This window comes from Serpula lacrymans (assembly GCF_000218685.1).
Source record: "Serpula lacrymans var. lacrymans S7.9 unplaced genomic scaffold SERLAscaffold_10, whole genome shotgun sequence".
Lineage (NCBI taxonomy): Eukaryota > Fungi > Basidiomycota > Agaricomycetes > Boletales > Serpulaceae > Serpula > Serpula lacrymans.
Genome location: NW_006763299.1, coordinates 1,348,767 through 1,367,167, shown reverse-complemented (window position 1 = coordinate 1,367,167; position 18,401 = coordinate 1,348,767). Strand labels below are relative to the sequence as shown.

General features: G+C 46.8%; 6 protein-coding genes across 6 annotated transcripts; 1 reads left to right on the top strand and 5 right to left on the bottom strand.

Moving 5' to 3' along the window:
* Nucleotides 1-27: 27 nt before the first annotated feature.
* Nucleotides 28-492, bottom strand: SERLADRAFT_473427 (uncharacterized protein; the record flags this gene model as incomplete). Its single annotated transcript, XM_007320971.1, has 1 exon — nucleotides 28-492. A coding segment is annotated over one exon (204 nt), but the record flags the coding sequence as incomplete, so codon positions are not given.
* Nucleotides 493-2,257: 1,765 nt separating this feature from the next.
* On the bottom strand, nucleotides 2,258-6,996 carry SERLADRAFT_416944 (uncharacterized protein; the record flags this gene model as incomplete). The annotated part of the gene is given in 9 exon segments (XM_007320970.1): nucleotides 2,258-2,346; nucleotides 2,406-3,475; nucleotides 3,637-5,372; nucleotides 5,435-5,529; nucleotides 5,587-6,012; nucleotides 6,139-6,272; nucleotides 6,334-6,388; nucleotides 6,864-6,923; nucleotides 6,943-6,996. 8 exon segments carry the CDS (start codon nucleotides 6,994-6,996, stop codon nucleotides 3,258-3,260), a joined length of 2,778 nt encoding a protein of 925 aa, XP_007321032.1.
* A 423-nt stretch (nucleotides 6,997-7,419) lies between these two features.
* Nucleotides 7,420-8,535, top strand: SERLADRAFT_395824 (uncharacterized protein; the record flags this gene model as incomplete). The annotated part of the gene is made up of 3 exons (XM_007320969.1): nucleotides 7,420-7,540; nucleotides 7,594-8,242; nucleotides 8,306-8,535. The coding sequence occupies one exon, from the start codon at nucleotides 7,673-7,675 to the stop codon at nucleotides 8,198-8,200; it is 528 nt and encodes a 175-aa protein (XP_007321031.1).
* Nucleotides 8,536-8,838: 303 nt separating this feature from the next.
* Nucleotides 8,839-9,704, bottom strand: SERLADRAFT_395821 (uncharacterized protein; the record flags this gene model as incomplete). Its single annotated transcript, XM_007320968.1, has 7 exons — nucleotides 8,839-8,864; nucleotides 8,917-8,932; nucleotides 8,985-9,022; nucleotides 9,082-9,098; nucleotides 9,152-9,264; nucleotides 9,464-9,521; nucleotides 9,626-9,704. Coding segments are annotated over 7 exons (347 nt in total), but the record flags the coding sequence as incomplete, so codon positions are not given.
* A 1,682-nt stretch (nucleotides 9,705-11,386) lies between these two features.
* Nucleotides 11,387-14,655, bottom strand: SERLADRAFT_416941 (uncharacterized protein; the record flags this gene model as incomplete). The annotated part of the gene is made up of 19 exons (XM_007320967.1): nucleotides 11,387-11,493; nucleotides 11,559-12,213; nucleotides 12,274-12,320; nucleotides 12,410-12,632; nucleotides 12,686-12,711; nucleotides 12,761-12,776; nucleotides 12,829-12,866; nucleotides 12,928-12,944; nucleotides 13,009-13,013; nucleotides 13,063-13,110; nucleotides 13,175-13,194; nucleotides 13,251-13,258; nucleotides 13,334-13,387; nucleotides 13,454-13,585; nucleotides 13,638-13,704; nucleotides 13,759-13,890; nucleotides 13,950-14,013; nucleotides 14,170-14,283; nucleotides 14,573-14,655. 18 exons carry the CDS (start codon nucleotides 14,653-14,655, stop codon nucleotides 12,108-12,110), a joined length of 1,200 nt encoding a protein of 399 aa, XP_007321029.1.
* A 2,109-nt stretch (nucleotides 14,656-16,764) lies between these two features.
* Nucleotides 16,765-18,367, bottom strand: SERLADRAFT_473407 (uncharacterized protein; the record flags this gene model as incomplete). Its single annotated transcript, XM_007320966.1, has 6 exons — nucleotides 16,765-17,082; nucleotides 17,147-17,527; nucleotides 17,599-17,753; nucleotides 17,817-17,960; nucleotides 18,031-18,120; nucleotides 18,180-18,367. 5 exons carry the CDS (start codon nucleotides 18,265-18,267, stop codon nucleotides 17,171-17,173), a joined length of 834 nt encoding a protein of 277 aa, XP_007321028.1.
* Nucleotides 18,368-18,401: the final 34 nt, after the last annotated feature.

The window sequence follows — 18,401 nt, the reverse complement described above, 5'->3', positions numbered from 1 at the left end:
TGTGGTTCGGCACTAAGCTACTATCTTGTCCTCGACGCCCTTCATCCTCCCAGCATCGCCCGTCCTCGAGCTCGTCGTCGCCGCCGTTGTCGACGCTCCTTTCCCCGTCGAGCTCGCTGTATAATCCACCATATAGCAGCTGTTCCTTCTGCATCCGTGTCTCCCGGCCACCTCCTTCGTTTCGTCCTATTTTATCTCTTACACGCCCACACAGCTCAAGCTTCTGCCACATCGAACTCTAATCGTCCCTCTGCAAGCGAGCTCGACATCCTCTCCCCACTTCTCTTGTTTTTATTCTTCTTGTTTTCTTACCGTTCTCACAACGGAGTTCTCAATGGCCTCTGGCGCACCTCCCGGATCAGGCCCTTCTGCTCCTCCATCGAGCGAGTCGTCACCTCCATCTGATATCTCTTGGGAGGGAGACAGGATGTTTGTCCCCATGTTTCTTATCCGCCTCTAAAAATTTGACCGCGTCGAGGAATTATCTAGGTTCAATATCTATATCTACGACTATTGCAATAAACGTGGCTTCCGGAAAACAGCTCGAGAGTTGCTAGCCGAGGCTGAGATACCTCCAGAGTCTACTCCTCCAATTAATGCTAGGCAGGGACTCTTGTTCGAGTAGGTCATCCTGACTTTTCATTCGGTGCCATCGCTTACACAGGTATATGCGCGCTTAAGGTGGTGGAGTGTCTTTTGGGTCCTTTTCAGTGCTAAAAGTAATGGCACTGGTTCAGAAGAGGCCATTCTCTATACACAAGTATGCCATCTCACACTATAACATCATATCGCTACTTATGGTTTTGTCTAGCATCAAGCTCACCAGTCCTCTGTGAGAGCTAATAACAACAGGATGCCTCCCCAAGGCCCACAAATGGGTCGTTATATGAACGGTGCGCATTAAATTCAGGTTTGTCTGATAATAGGCGGATTCCGATATGCCCTGGTCTTGCAGGTTTACCCAATCAAGCGCCAATGCCCAACGGCGCCCATGTTCCCATGTCTTTCACAATGTCCGGTTCTCAGCCTAATGGCAGTGTGATGCCTACTGGTGCTCCACCTGCAGCGGGAGCCTCTATGCCACAACAGAATTTCGCTCAGATAATGCCGGGCCAAGGGCAACGACCGCCGGGGCCCCAACAGCGCGGTCCCAACGGTATTGCACCTTTTCAATCACCAACGATGGCACATTCTCCGCAAAACACTGGCGGCAACGCTGGTCCGCAACATCCACAAGCGCCCATGGGTCAGCTCGGACCTTCACCACATCTTACTAATATGAGCCGTACTATGCTACCTCCAAGTGGACCACAAGGAATGCCAAACTCTTCCATGGGTTCACAGCACACACAACAAACCCCATTCTCACAGTTAGGACGTCCGTCTAGTCGACCCGGGAGTCCTGGACAACACGGTTTGATGCAGCCTAGCCCGTCGATGACCGCCCGCTCAACACCTGGTAATATCGAAGCAAACATGAATCACGAGCTTAGCCGCTACCCCCCCGAGTTTCTTGCCAGTCTAAAGCAAGAGCTCGGCATTGGCTTGGACAAGGATACACAAGCACTAACTACAAATGACAAGGTATGGGTAAAATATACAATCGTAGTTACGGTGCCATTGAGAACATTATAGCAACGCATGTTGAGCCTTGCTGCACGGCGACGGGCAGCTGGTCCCAAGCCCGGGCCCGGGCCATCTGGGCAGGGTGGCCCTTCGGGGCCAGGTCCTTCTAACCAAACTATACCGATGCCTTCTCAACGTCCTCACCAACAAGGGCCGGTACCACCGCAGCAGCAACCGCCACCGCAGCAACAGCAGCAGCAGCAGCAGCAACAACAGCAGCAACAGCAACAACAGCAACAACAGCAGCACCAACAGCAACAGCATCAACAGCAACTGCAACAGCAGCAGCAGCAGCAATCTCAGCAGCAGCAGCGTGCTATCAAACGCAGCAGTACTTCTCCAGGAGAAGAGGTATGTTTTAGTCTAAAATTACGGGGCGTCACGTGTTGAGATACGCTTTATTCTAGCATGGATCATTACCGAATAATGACAACTCACCACCCGACAGGAAACGTGTTCGCCGGACTTCAGTCGGGATGGAGCAGAATCCACCATATCCTCCGCAGCCTCAAGGTCCCCAGCAGATGCCTAATGGGTTGATGAGAGGCCCAATGGGTGGTCCGCCGATGAATGTCTTCCAACATCAAGGCAATATGCAAAACATGGGTACTAACCCAAACATGAACCATCCGGGCCAAGGAGGAATGATGGCAATGGGTGGTGGTACGATGAGTCCAGGCATGAACCATCAGGGCCAAGGCGGAATGATGGCAATGCAGCAGGTGCGTTACTACAGTGTATACCGCGAATCGCACATCATTTATGTTTAATAATTCATTTAGATGCAATATCGACAATCTATGCATACTTTGCACAAGAACGGACTCCCACCGAGTGTCCTTGGTGGAAATATTGGTGGTGGTTCTCCCTCGTCCACCGATCCGACATTCAACAATCAGCCTCAGGGACAGGGATCTCAGTTCCCCGGTGGACCTAACAACAGGATGGTTCAAAATAAGCAGCTAGGCATGATGCCACCGCGATCGCCTGCGATGGGTGGGCCATCAAAAGATCAATCTGGTCCAAACAAGGATAACAAGGGGCCAGGGAATAACGCAAATAACCATCCAGAAGGCTCACCCCGAAATCCTCCACCTAATCCCGGTCAACAGCAGGGCCAAGGCCCCCCCAATACCAGCAATCCTCCACAGGGCAGTACTGCTCCTCCAACGCCAAGTGCGGGCACTACCTCTAGCATGACAGCTCCATCCCCATCAGCGATCAATGGCACTCCATCGGCACTAGGTTCCTCTATTAATCCGTCAGCGACAGCTACACTATCTGATAGTATTCCCACCAACCTGTTTTCGAGTACTCTTACGAATCCAAGCGACTTTATGCAGTCGCTAGACGAGTTTGTCGACCAGTCGCTATTCAGACAGGACGGAGATTTGAACTTTGAACGAGATTTTGGCCAATGGTTCAACCCGGATGATGTGGGAGGTTTGGATCTTACCAAGTGACCCGAGAATAAGAGTCTTTCTTCCTGGACTATGTTTTCTGCTTGTTTCATCTTTGTGTGGTGCATTTATCATCGTATATTCCGCTTCATCTGCGTACATAATGTTTGTTTTTCTATGTGGATTTCCTTTATTTATTTCAAAATGCTGCACCCAGCTCTTGTCTCTCAGTTAGATCCGCTTTCCCTTTGTCTCTTGATATTCCTTGCCCAGTGTTGCGATAGTTTGGTTACGATCTTCATCTTGTTTTCCTCTCACCTGTTTTTCTTTTTCTTGTGTTACCGCATGTATAACCTCGCGAATGAATTCCAATTCTTCAGCTTCCGATCTATCAAGACCGTAATGTGCAATATTAATTCCATATGAAAGCAACGCAAAAACGCGAAATACTATAAGTTATATACAATATAGTAACATCCGAGATCAGATCAGTATCATGAGTGGGTCTGAGGTAATAGATCTACAGGAGGAACGTGGGTTGGAAGGGACGATGAAGCGGTGGATACTACGCTGCGAAGTTGACCCTCGGTCATCTTCCGCCGCCGCTCACCAACCTTCCAGATGACATCCTTCAATTCCTGTACGACCTCTCCACCTGGACCCCATCTTTCCACTTGCGACTCTGAACCTAAACCATCATTAGAATTTTTACTGTCCCGTTTGGCCCTGGCCAATTTTATCCGTTCTTCCCTTGTCAATTTTGATTTTTCCCGCATAAAAGGCACATTCAACTCAGTCTCCCCTTCAAAGATCTGTTCGATACCGCGCGGTGGCAGATGCTGGGATGATGTGGTGAGCAAAAGATGGGACGAGACGTCGTCAGTGTCAATTTCCTCCCCATCGGGCGATACAATTGTTACCCCGATAGAATCACCTTCATCCCTTCTCCGGAACATATCAAGCATAGGTGGTGTGAAGTCTGCTTTATCTGACTCATCGGTACCTGCGTCCGGACCTAGAGCAGGTAAGTCGTCGGCTTCCTCCTCGGAAGAAGAAGATTTCGGTGGAAAGACGATATCGATGAGTCTTTCTCTACCTCGCTCGCACTCTCGTAAGGCAAGGCCCAGTTCACGTCGCAGTCTTTCGTAGGCTTGCAGGGCAGGATGATCCTGTGAGACGTCATGAGGTTGGCAATTATCGTCCGTTGACTCCGCTGACGAGTCAACTTTCAAAGCTGCAACGCATTGCTCAAGGTTATCCCGTGCATCGTTTATAGCGGAAGATATGGTATCCACGTGGGCCGCGAATCGCGACACCTGACTAGGCATAGGAGCAAATGATCCTGGATGAGTTTGGGAGAGATGCCGTATGGAGCTTTCGGGGATGGGCGACATGCTTCCTGACCGTGATATGGAAACACTCGACTCAGAAGCTGTGTCTTGATCCTTTAGCTTTTGTTCATCGAGCTCGTCGAACGCTTCAGATAGCCTCGATGATGCATCGACAAACGTTGACGTCAAAAGACCCATAACAGATCGCACGTCTTCCCAATATCCCTCGTCTTCATCATCTTCGAAGCGCAGAGCTAGTAGGTGAGAGCAAGCATATCTCTTTGAGGCAGTTGCACCCTGTAAGGCTTGATGTAGTGATGAGAGCGAGAGAGGATGCCGTGTAGTTTGCATCAAGGTGAAGCGAGAGCCTGAAGAACCCGAGGATCGTTTTGGATCGGAGTTACTCCTCGATAAAGAAGCAAACGAATTCCTGGATGATAGGCTCAAGGTCTCCAGTCCACCACTCTTCCGCTTTCTTTGCAATGTGAGCGCCGCCGCGCCAAAGTATTCGTCTTCCTCCAAGGGGGGACGAGTGTTCTCCTGTTCTTGCTGGTCGCCTTCTTCTTGAACATCAGGTAACGTTTTTGTGTGACATGGACTCGAGGGGGCGCTGATGCTTGATCTTCTCGATGGAGATGTTGCTTCAAGGAGCGCCGACAAGTCCGACCTGCGCTTTTCTCTCCGCCTGACCATATGAAACGTAGGACTGCCTGCGAGAGCAAGGGCAGAGTATGACCCGTTCCATGTAGACCTCTTTCTATCTGGTACCGAAGAAGTCCGTTGACGTGATTCAGGGAGAGACTGCGGTCGTGGAGTATCATTGAGGGAGAATGTTGGTTTTACCGGTGATGGCGGTGCATACATCTCCGATAACTGCGCAAGTTCACTGGGAGACGTGAGTGCGGAAAGCAGTTGCCGAACGTTATCGCACTGGGTCTGCGTAGTAAGAAGGGAAGAATGAAGAGCGATCCTGAGGGGCGAGGACGGACTCGAGGGAGTCATGACTCCATATGAGCTTACCACATTCATAAAACGTCAGCACAGGATAACAAAAGTGATATGTTACTATAGCTTTACCTTGGCTCTTCGCTCTCGAGGATATCAAAGGCATCTTGGAACACTGAGCCCCAGATCTGACCCGCAGATACCAAATCTTGTAATGCTTCAATCGACTGTTGACCGAATATTTGTTATAAAACAGCAGTGGCAAGCACAGAAACAGCACTCACAGGTTTCATAATGTCGGGTTTGGCAACAACGTCAAGATTGTGGACGTATACATAATATGATGTGGTAGCAAGCGATAATATAGCAAGAAAATAGAATTTTGCACTCAATGCAGCGACGGCAAAGGTGACTGTGAGAGTGAGTGGCCATAATGGTGTCTCATTATCAGCAGTTAATGAAGCAGACGACTGATCAAGCTCTTGGTCTGGTAGGCGGAATGCCATACTGCTGTCGGTGCTGCTGGTATTTCTACTATGACTGCTTCCAAGTTTTCCAGGTATAGATGGAGAAAGCGAACGACGATGGGGGTGAGGCGACGTAGACAACGATGGGGATAAGAGGGTGGACGAGATGACATCGTACTTGAAGCGTTCCGCGAATTGGCTTGTTCCTTTGGCCACACGACAAGAGAAAAGTGTGCCAATCATCTAGAGAATGACCAGAGGCATAAGTATTGAACAATGAATGCATGTTAAATGAGTGAGAGGACGAAAAGTGATGTGCTATCTTTAACGCAGAGCAGCCGCTATGGATACGAGGAACAGGAAGCTCACCTCTAGGGCTTCAAAAATAAGGTAACACAGTTTCTCCAAGTTCTCACTGTGTCCGTATAAATTTGAACTCGTGTCAGAATGTTCAGCGAGCGCGAAACCCGAGCAGCCTCCAGGCATGACCGGGACTTCACAATCTGCAACCAAGGTGATGCCTGTCAATTGTAGGCGTTGAAAAGCTCAGCTTTGCAGGCACACCTATGAAATACTCTTCCAGCGGATGCCCCTCGAACACAGCCTGTGCCATGATGTTCTGGCGAGTGTGTGTAGTTCGTGAATTGTGTCGTGAGAAGTTGAGGAATGAAAAGTAGATATTAACTGTGGAGGCGAGAGAAAGGAGAGGAATGCGTCTGGAATGCAGACAAAAGCGCTGTATGATAAGATGTGAATTGAGCAGGCCGAAAAAAGCTATGCGATGAGCATCCCACTGCTTGCGGAGTGGAGAGAGCGTTGACTGCAGCAGAAGAGCAGAGGCGGTAACCTATCAGCTTAGGTAAGCTCAGGCACTGGTCATTGTTATTCCTAGAACCCCCGAACACCCCTACTCTGAACGGAGGGAACAAATATGAATGTCTGCGACGACGACAAGTGTAGAATCCAGCCTTATCAGCAACAGGAGAATTCATCAAGACTAATGAGATAGTAGTAAGGTGAGGGTCTCGCGCTAGAGATGTCTATAAAACAGCCGTATTCAGTTTCTGCAAGTGAAATCTATATTCATAAGTTACCATAGCATCTATGCCTCGCTGTCGATGCTCTTTTTTGTGCACCAAAATTGTGGCAGTTTCCTGTAGAGCATATACATACAGCCTCGGCGAAGACACGCCATAGGGGTGAGCTGGGGGATACTCGAGAATCCATTGAGATTAGACCAGTCACACTCCTGTCTCTGTAGAGAATGCCTGTGATGGTTGACAACGAGCATATATGCAGGCCATACCTACACAATGCAGAATCAAACTACTCACCATCGTCCTGGTCTACGTCTCCCCAGCCCACTAACCGATTCCACTCACTGCACCACTAGTGTTGTTTGATAAACATGAAGGACTTCGCACAACTGAGATGAAAATGAATGAAAGCGGGTAGTTGTCCTGCTCAGGAAAGCATGTTACACTGGTACCCGGCACGAGTAAAACATGAGGTAGCTCGGTTCGAATGGGCTTGAGTTGAAGCAGGAGGTAATATTTTATCTAATCTATCAGACGTGACGCGCCAGTCATGTGACTCAAGTAAACCCTAACCTTCGCTTCTATATTGAATACGTTTACTACCGTTTACTTCGACGAACGGACCACAGTCGGCGAGATCCATGTTCAGCCCTATTTTCTCCACCGCTGTAACTTGAACAAGCTCATATTTACGGTCTTTATTCAGTTATCCATCCATATTGTGTCTGGTGTAGGTCAGTAACTAATACGTATTCGAAAATACGCGCTGAAAGTATACCCGACTCAGTTTCAAAATTCTAGCGGTTCGGGCAGTCATCGTGGAAATGGGACGAGAAAGAGGGGTATCATTAACAAAGAAAGCCCAAATGGCGCGGGAGGAGAGGGAAAGAGTGATGGACTGTGCTGTCGCTCTGTATAGAGAAGAGCTAGAAAAACCAACCTCTTCCCGAAAGGGTCTTAGAACTATTTGCAAGCAAGTCCAGGACGAGTACCTCAAATCCACCAAAACCCACATCCACATTAACCCCACAACTCTTGGCCGGCGCGCTAAAGGCGGGAAGAGTATGGCTCAAGTGAATGCCGAGAAAGGTTGGTTGACTGACGATGAAGCGGAAATGGTCATTCAACGGGCTGTGGACCTTGCTAAAGGCGGCTATCCACTTAGTCATAGGAGGCTGAAGGAATTTGTGGATGATGTCCTCCGCATGCGACTTGGAGATGCGTTTCCACCCCATGGGGTTGGGAAAAATTGGACAGATCGATTCGTGGAGAAACATTCAGCACGTCTGGACCACTGTTTCTTCCGAATCCAGCCCATCGACACTTCAGCCCACGGCCTTGGACCGATGGCATTACCAAGTATGGACTTTCCTGCATACAGTGCTATCTCGTGAAGGGTATCAACTCTCGTCCATTCTCGGTCCAGTCCTGCCGAGGTATTATTCACTTACAAGAGATGTCCTCTTATTTTCCCTCGTCATTAACGCCCTCTCTTATAGTTGGTCATTCGAATGATTAATGTATTCACGCGCACGACGTGAAATGACTAAACCCCATTTTTTCATGCTGTGTCCTCTCAACGCACCGCCAGTATAATTCATCACTCCCTCCGCAGAATTATGCAGCATGAAAAGTCCAAGGGATCCGTGATATACCCATTATGCAAGGTGGTAATTGTACTAAATGACGATTATATTACTGTATGTTACTAGTATTCAAAATATACCTTTATCGCAACTCCGTCAGCTCGATGTCGCGGTCACATTCCCTACTCCGCTCATCCAGCGGATAATGCCTCGCCAGCTGCGAATATCGCGACAACACTGGTAAATCGGAGCTTTCGAATGCGAAAGCTTGAATCTGTCTGTCAACTTCGTGGCTCATCTCGCCCGCGCTGTATGAGCTAGCCTGCGTATTGAGGCGACGCAAGTTGAGGACCAGACGTAAGCCTGCAATGTTGAGGATTGGGAGCGCAAAACTAAAGAAGTAGTTTGGCTTTATGGGCAAGAGGACAAGTACCCGAAAGACTCACGTTACGGATAAGAAGTATTTTGGACTCTGTTATAGGCTTAAAATATATTTGGTGTCAAAATGTAGACAGGAGACTTACGTCCGTATAAATTGTCCTATACTAAGAGTGAGCACAGGACGAGAAAGTTGAAAAAAATCTAGTCCCACCATAGAGCAATAGTTAAACCATTGTGCATTATGCTAACCTGGCATATAGCGAGTGTGTCAACTCGGCAAGTCCCAAGAAGTGCGAGGGATGTCTCACTATGAAAAACATAAATGCTAACAACTAAAATGAGTTGGAATGTATTTCAGGTGTAGGTGATCCTCCTTACCGTCTCTGTATAGTAAGTTGAGGAGTGGAGATAAGTATTGATGCATTCGTGCTCGGGAATATTTTCGCAAACGGCGCATTGTGACAGAAAATACTGTTACGTCGATCATTGCGCTAGAAATTTGATCATTATCATGCATTATACGCATCGCACTCATGAACACAAACCTTACGAGCCAGAAAACCCACTATCGATCATAAATCAATAAAAGTCTAGTTGTCGACAAGACGAGAAACTGCCTCACGATGTATGCTTTACGAGTGAAGGTCGTGTGGAATTTAGGTCAGAACAGAAGTGGCAGGAAAATGTGACTCACAGGGTAGAGGGGCTACGCATGTCCCAATAATATCCACATAGACGAATCCGATCTCTGAATGATACACATAATATACCACAGTCAGAAAAATACCCACACACGTAAGAGATAAAACTAGATTTACGATTCTGTAGCATTGATGCAAGGACAACGAAAACTAGACAAAACATCAGGTATACTCCATAAGCGGATATTAGCGTAGTCGCTATTTTCTGCTTGCATCCCCAGATTGCACATGCTCTGACGAGAACGAGAACTGTAAATGGTCAGCGCAGAAGAGCACAAGATCTCATCGTGACTCACTGTGTATCGACTCCGTAGAACAAAGTACATAAAAACTCGCAAAGAAGTTAAAGTGAATACAAAATTCCTATAGGGATTTAGTACATTAGAACAAATTAGCTCGTGCGTATGCGGCAGAGTGAACCAGACCAAAGGCGAAGGCCCGATATTGACTCCAGCTTCTTGCACATTCATGACGGTTTGGCTCATAATATTTCCATAGCGAACGAGGAGGAACATTACTTTGGCAATTGTCCATGGTGACTTCCAAATGTATTCAATCTACGGTCGTAAAATAACTTTCAAAAGTCTCTTGAAGGTTGCTCTGGACAACTAACCTCGTCACCCAGTGTTAAAAGGTAGTCCCATACCAGTAGTGTAAGGCCACTGAATCCAAATAGCCTAGAATTTCGTTAGGAACAAATAAGGTTACTAGTGAAAATGTCGTACCGTCTGCAATTCAAGTCCCACATGAACTCCAGCGATGGCAATGAAGACATCGTGAGGCCTCAGAAAGTTACAATGTTCTGATACCCAGAACCTATTATAGACCCTATTCAAGCAAGGTCTTTCGATGATGCTAGTAGGGCTAGTAGGTAATGAACCAGACGTGCCGGGCCTTCACTGTCGAAGAATATATCGCAGTAAAAGGACATTAACGAGCGTGAACGTCGCGGAGACAGCACTTCGGTATGATGCCTCAGCTGAGTGTATCTGGAGTACGACGGCGAATTGAAGGCTCGGACTATTTGAAGGCGGTTTCATGTGTATACTATATACACAGTACAGTGTCGGGGACTCACTAGCACTAGTCGCTCCCCTGGTTCGGTGGTATTGCGGTTGCGGTTGGCACAACTATGAATGAATGATCGAGGTCTATCCGATTTTGCGGTTTGACATCGTCTCGTCTCAATGTATACGTACGTATTATATACAATATGACTGAATCGTACCAGAATCTGGAAATGCAAGAAAAAAGTATGGTATAACACAATACTGTATGTGTATCGCCTGGAAGACTCACAAATTAGCTTAAAGCTGTACAATGTAGAAGTACTGACTTTCTCGTGCCAGGCTGTGTCGGGTTTTCCGGTTATAGTACATCTTTCTCTGGACCGTGTCCCCCAAAGAATTTTTTACAAATTTTAATCAGCTTTACTGAAAGATGCGTAATGGACTTGGTAGTTTGACTGCACAACCAGTCTTTGTATTTGAGGGTACAAGTTTGTACATGTCGCGGCGATCCCCGCCTTGCTTCGGACTTCTAGGTCGTTTCGGGAAAAGCCATCACTGGCATCAACCACGCACTCGGAGCCTCTGCATAAACCTTCACCATGGTTCAAGTATAACCATTTCCCTACGCCAAAACCTTACTCAGTCATCAATATCGGACCTCAGCGTCCATGATATCGTAGACCGAGTCGGCTCTCGGGCAATTCTCCCCATCCATGTATGCAAGGGTCAATTTACAACGGGCTTTGTACTGTAAATTGTCAGTCTGCCGCATCATGTTCTAGCTGCGTCGTCAAATCGCTGGGTCCGAAGTTGCTTGATCGGCGTAACGTTGCCCAGCGCTCAGACCAGCAACATGAGCCACGGGGTGTTTTTTTGACGTCCAGCTCAGAGTGCCATATCGACGGGGCATACTACTAGTGATACCGAACCTAGTCCATGGAAGGTGAGGCGCTATCAGTATTGTAATTGTACCTGCATCCAAACCTTCGCGGTTTCGGCTAATCGAATTGTAAGTCAAGAGATATCCTTCACAGTATGAGCCTCACCGACCTAAAAGCTTTTCGCATTTCAAAGAGCACCTGTCAAGTAATTTTCGCTCGTCAATGAGAGTGGTACCGAGCTGTCGAACTGCTTCGTGAAAATCGGAACCCCCTGTTTTGATGGCGCTGGTATCATACATTCGTGTATGGAAGTTTTTCCTTTGAGGAAATAGCTCACACAACATCAACGTCCGTACGAGCGTAAGTTTGCGATAAGTACAATGCCACAGGCTCCATTCAATTCAAAACGTGAATTGGGATAGCACTAAACGTATCTCCATTCTATATATTCATTTTGTATTCGGCATCAGATCGCAAAGCTGTTCCGAGTAGTACCCTCTCGACTCTTTTTTCACGATAACCTCAGCGGATTAAAGATTTTATAGTATCAGGACGAGTTTTGATTGCAAGTTATTCACCCACTTGTACTCGTATGAAATAGTCCGACAATCTCTGGGCAGGCTGGGTCGGGAATAGTGCTCTACTAGTTACCAGCCCATGTGCAGTGAATATTCGCCCAGACCCAAACATATATGAATCAACGCCCCTCATTCCCTTGTAAACGTCCAACTGTTTTTTTCGTTTACCGTCCCTGTAACCAATTTCTACCGCTTAGTTCCAGCGGCTTGTTAGGAAGTTGGGTCGAGTCGCGCCACGGTAGTACGTCAAGCATCATCCAAGATTGCAGACTGTAAAATACACACACCGAATCAGCTGAATGCTAATGGAGGTAACGGAACCCCACTCACAATGCAAGGTATGGACAACGAGTCGCAAACACATCGAGCCAATAGCTCTAATGAAGATGTATTCCTACTGACACTATGATCGACCGTGGGAGTTCAGCTCAGCGAGTTCTATGACATTGTTGATACCACTACTGACGCAGCTCTCCTCATCTTGCTTCATCTCTGAGTGCATCGATCTCTCCGGTGCCATATCATAAGCGACACGACGTGACTCGTCTTCGTCGAAGTGAAACTCAAGTAGCTGTCGGTCGACTTCCCTGCCTAGTTCATCAGTGCTCAACGCCCGACTTCTCATATTGATTCGGCGCAAATTAAGGACCAAGCGTTGTCCAGACATGCTAAGTATTGGCAGGAAAAAACTAGGAGATAAATTAGTAAAAAGGATGCATGATATACAGTATAGAGCACTCACGTCACTGAAATGAAGTATTTGGGGTCCTTTTCACCTTTCAAATATTGGTCTAGTGAAGAATTTTATCAAACTTACACCAGAATAGATATTCCTACGTCGGTGATAAAATAAAGGCAAGGAAAACAAAAATGGCGCTTTCTCACCATATCATTATAGTAAGCACATTATTCAAAGTGCTGACCTGCGTAACAAAGCACTGCGTTGGTCATAGGCGTATAAGTATACAAATATGATACACTCACGACGAAAAATATGATAGCTAAAAGTTGGAAAGGAAAGAAGGAATTCGATTAAAACACCAACCTAGATGATACAACTCTTACCATCTCTGTACATTAGATGAAGGAGCGGCGTTGGGTATAAGTTTTCTCGCTCACGCGAATAGGCCCTCAGGCATCGCATTGTCAAAGTAAATGCCATTGCATCTATTAGCATGCTGGATCATCATGTCAACCAATGACGCAATTTGACAGGACCATAATTAATTACCTTGCAACCCATAGGAGCCACTACCGGGTACACTTCATTAGAAATTGGTTTACGAGTACGACTAGAATAGACTTACTAAGTAAGCTAAGGACATGACAGGCAATTAAGAGCTCGTAGTTTTATAAGCACGAAATTCGGCAAAAAAAAAAAACTACTCACGCGGCAATTGTCCTATACACGTCCGGATGATGTCCGTAGCAAAAAAGCCGGCGTCTAATAGCAATAGACAGGGTGAGCTGAAGACATCGTGAGAGTGGTAGGCAAGGAAACAACGCTCACAGTCCTGCTGGCTGGCTCCAAAAGTCGTGAATCCTATCGCGAGTAGGAGATATATGATGTAGATTGTAATTAGAATAGTAGCCATCCTTGGTTTGCACCCCCAGATCGCCCAAGCCCGGACTAGCACGAGTACTATAAAAGTCATTGCAGTAGCCGGTTCCTAAAAACGGGCGCTCGAACGTACTGTGTATTGATTCTGCGGAAAAATTCATGAAAATGCTGATGAAGTATGTGAAATGGAAGCAGAACTGCTAAAAGAGCATTGATTTAACTATTAGTAAAATAACGAAAAACAGCGTACTGACCGTGGCTGGAGATCCTGAGATAATTCCCAGTTCTTGTCCATTGACGAGGACTTGAAATAAGAGATTCCCGTAACGATTGGTGAGAAAAGTGACTTTTGCAAAGGACCAGCGAGTGCTCCAGATGTACTCAACCTGCGGTCAATTCGTCAAACCATACTTGCGACACACCGCAAACTTTCGAAAGGACTCACTTCGTCACCGAAGGTCAACAGAAAGTCCCACAGAAGCAAAGTACCACCTGCTACACCAATGGTCCTGTCCAAACTCTTACATAAGGTTATCACCAGATGACGATAGTCCCTTACCTCCTCAAAGACAGATCCCGAGCGAATTGTGGCGAAAATGACATTCAAAAGCTCCAATACCAAAAATATCAGCCAGAAGACACAGAGTCGGAATGCCACAACTTACCTATTCACAATGGACTGTGAAATGTACCCAGTTCTCCAAAGCTGAATCGAGCGTGATTGTACCGGTGGCAGATGGAAAGCACTTCTCTGTCGAAACAGCATGAACTTGAAGTTCCTGAAAGGAAAGTAGGGTAACGTTTTGCTATTGAAGCTTTTGCCCGAACCAAGGCGACCACCACTTTACTGTAAGAAAGTTGCCTACAGAAGAATACCAGGGATGGACAATAGTACGTGTATTAGGATATGATTGCAGTTCACCGAACACTATATTTGGAGGAGTGGTTATATATGCTCAAATCATCCCCTGAGGAATTCGGCAGAAATGGGACCTACATACCACAGCAATAAGTAAGGTTTGGGAAAACAGGAAAATGGTTCAAGTTAACAGCCGCCGCTGTACGTACGAGTCTAGTAACGAGGACCGATCGACCCGACACAAGCACGATATAGGGCATGCGATAAGCAGCTGAGCCGTACTCATGGGCATGAGAAAGCATGAGAACTAAGTATCAAGAACTAAAAGAATAGACTCCGATAACCAACCGTCAGGTAACGCCTATGACGCCCACCATACTAGGATACAGTTTGTGCCACTGTTATATGTCCCCATTCAGTAAAATATCCCTTTGATCGCTAAACATCGCTTCCTGGTCCCCATACGCAGCTAATGCTGTATATCTGCAAATGGCAGAGTGTCGGGCTTGACCGGGCCCGCACAGAGCAATGGGCATTAGTGCATACGAATGACTCTGGCTGTCTCTCGACATCAAGTTCCATTGCAATCAGATGAGCCTGTCCCATATGCTGCTTGAATCCTGCTCTGACAGCATCATTTCCGTTCGACAGCCTTGATATATTGAAGGTTTAGGATATAAGCAGCTAGCGGAAGAATGGGGTGCGGTAGTCGACATTGACCGGAGCGCGAGGGTTTTCTTGTGCCCCGATGTCATGGTCTCCCACCTAGGTCCCCACTGGTTGCAACCATAGTATACTCATCCTTTACAGAGAGGCTTGCGATCACATTTTCATTATCGACGAAGTGGACATGCGCCGCGATGCACACTAGCTATAGACTCTTACTCAATATTGGCAATGTCCGAATCACGGCGAGGACATTCGCGACGCAACCCTCGACAGTGCATATGCCCCGCTTTGCAAACATGCCGTGTATGGACTTTACATATTTCATATTCTCTGTGTTTCGTTTTATCCCCGACGTATAACTGAATTCTCAGTTTAGATTATAATTTCTACGTGATCGCCAGGCTTACGACTGACACGTACTCTACTAGAATGCCTTCTTCAAGTTTAGCGACGGCGATGAGTCTCAAGATGAGGCTGCTGACGGCTTCATGAAAAACTGGGGTGCCTTCAGAGTTTTCATGCAATTTATGGCATGGTCCGCTGTCAAGTAGCTCCGACTTTAACAGCACGAGCGCGGAATAAACTGCCAGTCCCAGTGGGACACGACCCCAGTGTCTACAAAAACATTCGTGTGCTGGCCCGAGGATAGAGGCATATATCCCTGAGGGGGACCCACACTCTTCTATAACGTTGGTTTACAAAGCTAAGTAGAAGCCACCACATTCAATTGTCAATGATTGAGTCCGATTTCCCTTCCGATTTTCTTGCGACATGCTATTATAGTGCATTGTAAATCATCAATACAATACTATCATTAGTGCTCCAAAGCTAATCTGTGTCCCTAGTCATCGCCATTATCCGATATCGACGTACCGAGGACCAAGGGCAAGTTTCATCGGTAATCGAAGGCAGCCGCTGGCTCATATATGTGCCCGATTTTGTATTGAGTACTAATTGTCATCTTTGAGAAATAACGGCTTAGCAGAACAACGCAAGGCTGACGGGCACAGCACTGTTGAATGTGGGTTTTTCAACTAGATATAGCGCTGGAAAGAAAATTACAAATATGGTCACTTTCTTGCCATACAGTGATTTTTCCTTCGCGATGAGGCAAGAGCTAAAGAGGCTATGCCCGTCATCCCCTCCACCATACAATCAATCAATAAATGGATCGTCGTCGTTCAACATAAGACCACCCACTACATGATCCGTCCGAAGGAGGGCTATCCGACGATCTTTCAAACATGCGTACTTCGACGATTATGACCAGGTACCTTTCGTATTGTACTCCTGGACATTATTGTCCGTTGCATTAAACACGTTGTGATCGCTGTGCATGACATGCCAAGTATCAAGTTGGCGTGACGTACGATGCCGAGGTATCCGTCGACATTAGTTAACGTGAACCTCTCACGAATTATTTCCAGGTAAACGTGCATAGTAGGACAGGTCATCACTGGGGTAAGTAACTCACGATTGTCGCACATAAGGCGCGTGAACGGTGAAAGGTTTACGTGTCAAAGAGACACGATGTCGAGTCCAACATAAGAAAAATTGAGAAGGAGAGGCGCCTGATTGAGCTTGGCAGTAACCAGGATATGTCCACCCAGAACATACTTGAATGAGAGGGCTCTGGAAATACACGTTCCACACGTGTAGCCTGAGGTCTAGGTGTTCTATCCCTGAATGATCCTCCTCATGCTCGCGTTGGCTCTGATCTATCATCGTCAAGCAATGTGTGTCGGATTGGGCGTCACTATTCGCAACGACGTGCCAAGTATTTCCTTTGAGAGGAGGGTATTCTTGAGCAATCAACAGTTTCCCAATTTGGGCAGCCTCTCACCAGCCGAAAGCAGACTGGTGTGGCAAACGTCAGCGTAGTTTTTCCCCTTTTGATATCATACGCTCATGCTTTACAGGGGTTCGTGAATTCATAGCGCTTTTTGAGTGGTATGTGGTGAATATAGAATTCAGGTCGAGCGAAGGGATCCCCTGAATACATCGCCTTCCATTGTTCAATAATGATCCCGAGTTTAGCATTAAGAAAGCCCTATCCGCAAAAAAAAAATAAGGACTGACAAAGCATTACATATAGTTATGAAACCGAGGAGTACTTTTGCATACGCATTTCCCGTAACCTATGTTACAGGCACCGTTTGGACGTGATCATTCTTTCTACGTCTCTTCCTTTTCCTTTCTCCACGCGAACTTGATTCTGTATCAGGGCCCTCTTTCGTATGAATAGACTCTACTTCGCCGTCGATAGGGTTCTCCTTCCGTTTCCTCCCAGCAGCCTCACTTTGAATATTTGAGGTTTCCATATTCTTTTGGTTATGGGATTGCCCTGAAGAACTAGGGGTTGGTGCTGGTTTCTTCTTTTTCACACTGAGTGGATTGGGGCCTTTAGGTCCCTTTTTCTTCTTTCGCGGCGGTTCAGGCGCGGAGGGTAGAAGTGGTAGGTCAGACTTGGCAGGATGGAGGGCTTGTTCCTCGATCTGCAAAATGTATCAGGTTGATATTCAGAACAACAAGCTTTAAAAGACCACGCATATAACGGAGAACATACACTTTCTTTCGCTTCTAGCGTCACGCTACTTGAAGGCGCAAGGACGAACACAGAGCGGTTGATATGTATGACAGGAACGGCGGGGATATTCCATAATTTCGTTCTCAGCGGCTGCGATTGTGTAGCTATCACATAGCGATGTTTATTGGAGGTCCCTATGAGAGATCGGGGAGTTTAGGAAGAGTGGATGGATAGGAAGAGTGATAGTGAGGCAATACCGACGACACTTGAAAGGCAGTCATCCCCCGGGATTGCTTCTCTGTGGTTGCATCGTCTTCGCTCGAAAGTCTTGGCCAGGTCGATGGCTGGTTGGTGTGATTTTCCCTGGAGATAAAGTTCGTGGATGCAACACTGCGTAATCACTACACACAATCAAACTTCGTTAGATAGAGTGATCTAACTGCGAGTGGAAGGATGGCAAGGCGTACTCACTTGGTTTTACTTCGCCCTGCAAGACGACGTTGAGCTGTTTTACAAGATCCACCTTTGACTCCATAGCGAATTTACAGAATTCTGAGTCGACTATATGCGCGGAATATTCTTAGCAAGTCCGTAAAAGACCCAATACTTTGGTAGCTCACCAAGTACCTGATATGGCTGCCTAAAGCCAAAGGAAGTGCAGTAGAGGGACATGAGTTTACGGTAGGCCTTCGCTCTTTTTTGACGCATGTTGAGATAATGTGTTTTCTTCCTATTTTTGAGTGACCTGAAAGACGTAGTTTATGCCAGAGTTTCGTAGTGGAAGAAATGACAGTAAGAAAGTAGGCACGTGACTTGGAAATTTCGAAAATCACTTGAATTGC